At 36.3% G+C, this 4,098-nt stretch overlaps 1 protein-coding gene across 1 annotated transcript in view; it reads left to right on the top strand.

Moving 5' to 3' along the window:
- Positions 1–41: 41 nt before the first annotated feature.
- LOC111451809 (ras-related protein RABC1-like) overlaps positions 42–4,098 on the top strand; it is a 6,092-nt gene continuing 2,035 nt past the window's right edge. Inside the window, exons 1-5 of the mRNA XM_023092376.1 lie at positions 42–270; positions 420–625; positions 1,344–1,412; positions 2,367–2,432; positions 2,598–2,719. Of these exons, the coding sequence (XP_022948144.1) occupies positions 490–625; positions 1,344–1,412; positions 2,367–2,432; positions 2,598–2,719 (393 nt within the window). The 5' untranslated portion in view covers positions 42–270; positions 420–489. The remainder of the gene's footprint in view (positions 271–419; positions 626–1,343; positions 1,413–2,366; positions 2,433–2,597; positions 2,720–4,098) is intronic.

Genomic DNA, 4,098 nt, shown 5'->3' with positions numbered 1-4,098 from the left:
TTTTTTTTTTTTTTTTTTTTTTTTTTTTTTTTTTTTTTTTTGTGGTTGCCTCCTTCCCAATCAATCGATCAGCCTGAGTTGACTCCCGAGTTAAGGGCGGGCTCGGCACGGGTCGGCATTTTCAATCGAAGTTCCATTTTCTTAATCGATTACCTTCACCACCACAAATAATAGAAACGAAATCAAGATCAGGGAGGTCTCCAAATTCTTTGTTTCCTTTTTCCTCCTCACTGGACGCTTCATCAATTTCTATTAGATTTTGGCATTTGGGTATTAAATCTGATCCGTTTTAACGTCATGTTATGCGTAATTTGGTTGTGATTTGTTCAAATCTGTTTCTGGCACCGATATTGCCCTTTTCATATGCTGCTTTGATTTATACGAATCCGCTGAGTTTGGGTTTTATTTGATTTGTTTAGGTACGTGATCTGGAAGCGATCTTATTTTGAAAATTGTTGATTGAGTTGGACCCGTTGGAGGGCGGATTCGATGGATTCGACGTCGAATCAAATCGAGTTTGATTACTTGTTCAAATTGTTGATGATTGGGGATTCGGGGGTTGGGAAAAGTAGTCTGCTGTTGAGTTTCACTTCCGATAGCTTCGAGGATCTCTCACCTACAATCGGTCAGTTCTTAAGAGTTATTTTGCACTTTTGCCTTTTGATTTTGTGGGATCTTATTCATTTTGTTGAAAATGAGCTGTGACAAATTGGTTTATCATTTTTAAGAACAGTGTCGATAGATCATGAAATGCTGCTAATGCTGAAGTTTCACTCCACCTTGTGCATGGAGGAGTTGAGATTGAAAACAAACAAATGAAATGGAAGGGAAAATTTAGAGGGCCAATGTTAAGAAAAAGGAACAAGAGAGCAGAATGAAGCTCTAAGATGATCAAGTTTGTGTGTCATTTTTTAGGACAGTTTAAGGAATTTAGCTTTAATCATATCTGGAAAGCTAAATATGAGAAGTCATAAAGAGCTAATTTGTATATCAATGTCTAATGGAAAATCATTGTTTTCGAGTAATGTAAGGTTTGTTCTTATTCCGTTGTATTCTTAATTCGTTTTTGTTGAAATAGCTTTATAGTACTATGACAATGGCTTTATTATTGGCATTTAATCAATGGCTAATTGTAATATGTTCTGTTTTCTAGTTTGCAACTTTTCAAACATCAATGAGTGTTCTTTGTCAAAAGAATATGCACTGTATCCTTTCTAGCAGCTCAATTATCACTGGTCATTTAGAGTTGAATTGCTACATAATCTGTGCCCTGGGATGGCAGGATAGCCATCAGATAAATAGAAACCAATTCTAATTAAATGATTGTTATTTTTTATGTGTAGGCGTCGATTTTAAGGTAAAGTATGTTACTGCTGGGGGTAAGAAGCTGAAACTTGCAATTTGGGATACAGGTAATTAAGCTTGTCCATGTCATAATTTTCGTAGCATTCTTCTGTTCTTTCGTCTTCCTGCATTTTCTTTCTTGTGAGGGCATCTGTTGTATTTCTCACACATGTTAAAGGTATTTGTTTTTGCAAAGAAGCACGGAACGGATATATAATATGATTAATTTACCAGAAGATATTGTACAAGTAATATGGTTGCTAAGAATAGGCAGGCAGCTGTACAGTATACTAAATTATAAATACATTGAGGCCTATCCATTTGCATAGCTTGGTTTTTGTTCAGCAGCACAAAAGTTCATTTTGTACTTACACGCCCTTATCATGAACCCGATGAGTGCTGGAACACATATTTCAGTTGTGTCGACTGTAGAAGTTAGAATGGGGCCCCAATGGAAGTGGGGCCTTTTTCTTTGATAATAGGGGGAGAAGGAGGAAAGGCACGGAAATAGGATGTCTAGGGGATCTCCCTAGTCCCAGAGTGGGAGTGTTCCATACTATGAGGCATTAAATGAATGGATGACCGTAATAAATTTAATTAATCAAAAAATAAATATAGATGACGAAAATGCTTGTTAACATTGACCATATATATGATGTAGTTCTGCTTTATAGATCAATTCAACATGAATGAACTCTGCATGTTCATGTAAAGCTTTATTGAACCTACAGCCTACTAGAGCTATTTCATCGAGATTATAAACTTGTTCATAATAATGTTCGAACCAAATTTGAATATTGATTTAACAGACTAAAGAATTGCTCAAATGGTCAGGCTTATTCTAATTCTCAATTGTTGTCTAATGGTTCTAGTGCTGTCAATTATAAAGATGATATGGTCGTTCTTGTTCATTAGCTGTGACTTTTTCGATGGTACTAGAGCATTAGTTCTTATATGTTTCTTGTACTGAATTTGCATGAAAGAAATCTAGTTTACCACTAACTCAATATTCAATCATACAGCTGGGCAGGAGAGATTCAGAACATTGACTAGTTCATACTACAGAGGTGCCCAAGGGATCATTATGGGTGTGTTCTAATTCCTCTTTTTATGTGATTCTTCCTAACTAAGTATATATCTTACATATGCGTAGTTTAAACATTGTACATGATTTACGAAATTGTAAGTTTGCTTGTTCTTCTGTCCAATATTTTGCAATTCTTGATTATGACATAGAAGGGCAACTGTGACAGTTTATGATGTAACGCGGAGAGAGACATTTACAAACCTGACTGAGGTATGGGCGAGGGAAATAGACCTATATTCAACAAATCCAGAGTGCATAAAGATGCTTGTTGGAAACAAAGTTGATAAGGTATGCGTCTTCAACTTCTATTTGAAATTTTCCATACGCTTGAGGCAGGTTACTGTAACAATTGTGTAGATGTCGATTAATTGACCAAATGGTGAATTGAAATTCACATGCCAAAGAAAATTTCTATGAGATCCCACGTCGGTTGGTGAGAGGAATGAAACATTTCTTGTAAGGGTGTAGAAACCTCTCCCTAGCATACGTGTTTTCAAACCTTGAGGGGAAGCTCAAAAGGGAAAGTCCAAAGAGGACAATATCTGCTAACGGTGGGCTTGAGCTGTTACAAATGGTATCAGAGCCAGACACCGGGCGTGTGCCAGCGAGGACATTGGGCTCTCAAGGGGGGTGGATTGTGAGATCTCACAGCGGTTGAAGAGGGGAACGAAGCATTCCTTGTAAGGGTGCGGAAACCTCTCCCTCGCAGACGCATTTTAAAATCTTGAGGGGAGGCTAGAAAGGGAAAGTCCAAAGAGAACAATATCTGCTAGCGGTGGGTTTGGGCCGTTACAATTTCAGGTTAACTATCGATAACATGTTGATAATTTAAGAATCGGTTGAGTTATGAATCGGCAAGGATTATCCATACGATTGGGTAACCAGGCTGTTATTTACTATTAGAAAGCTTAGAAGAGTGTCAAGACACTTAATCTAGCCTATTCGAGAGGGCTGGCTTATCCCATGAGCAAAACCTATCCTGAAGTACATATTCTCAAGCTCACTTCCCGCATACAAACTATACCAAACTCGTAATCTAACCGTCATAAGAGATACAATCTCCATTTTCCCTTCCTGTTATAGACATATAGTATTAGAGGCCTAACAAGCTTGGAATGCATGAACTCAAGATTTTAAATCCAGTTCCAAATAAATTTGAAGGTTGATTGGAACAATAATTTAGCTTTCGAACTGTGTTCTATTTTTTTAAAAGATGTATGATTTGCCATTAGATACTTCATCTTAGTTTTTATATCTTATTGGGAAAAAATTGAATTCAGTTGGTAAAATGAAGGCCAACATCTTTTTTTCCTTTACAAATCCATGTAATATCTTCTCTTATTCCAAACTTAAACGGCAATATTGAACATTCTGAATTTCGTTTTAGTTCCTAACTATAGAATTCAATTGATTTCTTAATTACTAAGGAGAAGAAAATTCTATGGCTTAACCTGGTTAGGGATTCAGACTCAGTTCTGACCTTATTTTTGTTAGCTTTTCTTGGTGTAGATTTTATCATATGGTTCATCCATTCTTGGTGCCAAATGGACAACCTTTCTGTAATTTCCATGGTGTTTTTTGGCTTTCATCCCCTCTTTTTTGTAATTTCATTCTATCAATGAAGTCATTTGTTTCTAGTTAAAAAAAAAAAAAAAAAAAAAAAAAAA

This window comes from Cucurbita moschata, unplaced genomic scaffold (assembly GCF_002738365.1).
Source record: "Cucurbita moschata cultivar Rifu unplaced genomic scaffold, Cmos_1.0 Cmo_Scf00013, whole genome shotgun sequence".
Classification (NCBI taxonomy): Eukaryota; Viridiplantae; Streptophyta; class Magnoliopsida; order Cucurbitales; family Cucurbitaceae; genus Cucurbita; species Cucurbita moschata.
Note: the sequence above shows the minus strand (reverse complement) of the source record. Positions and strands in the feature narration are given on the sequence as shown.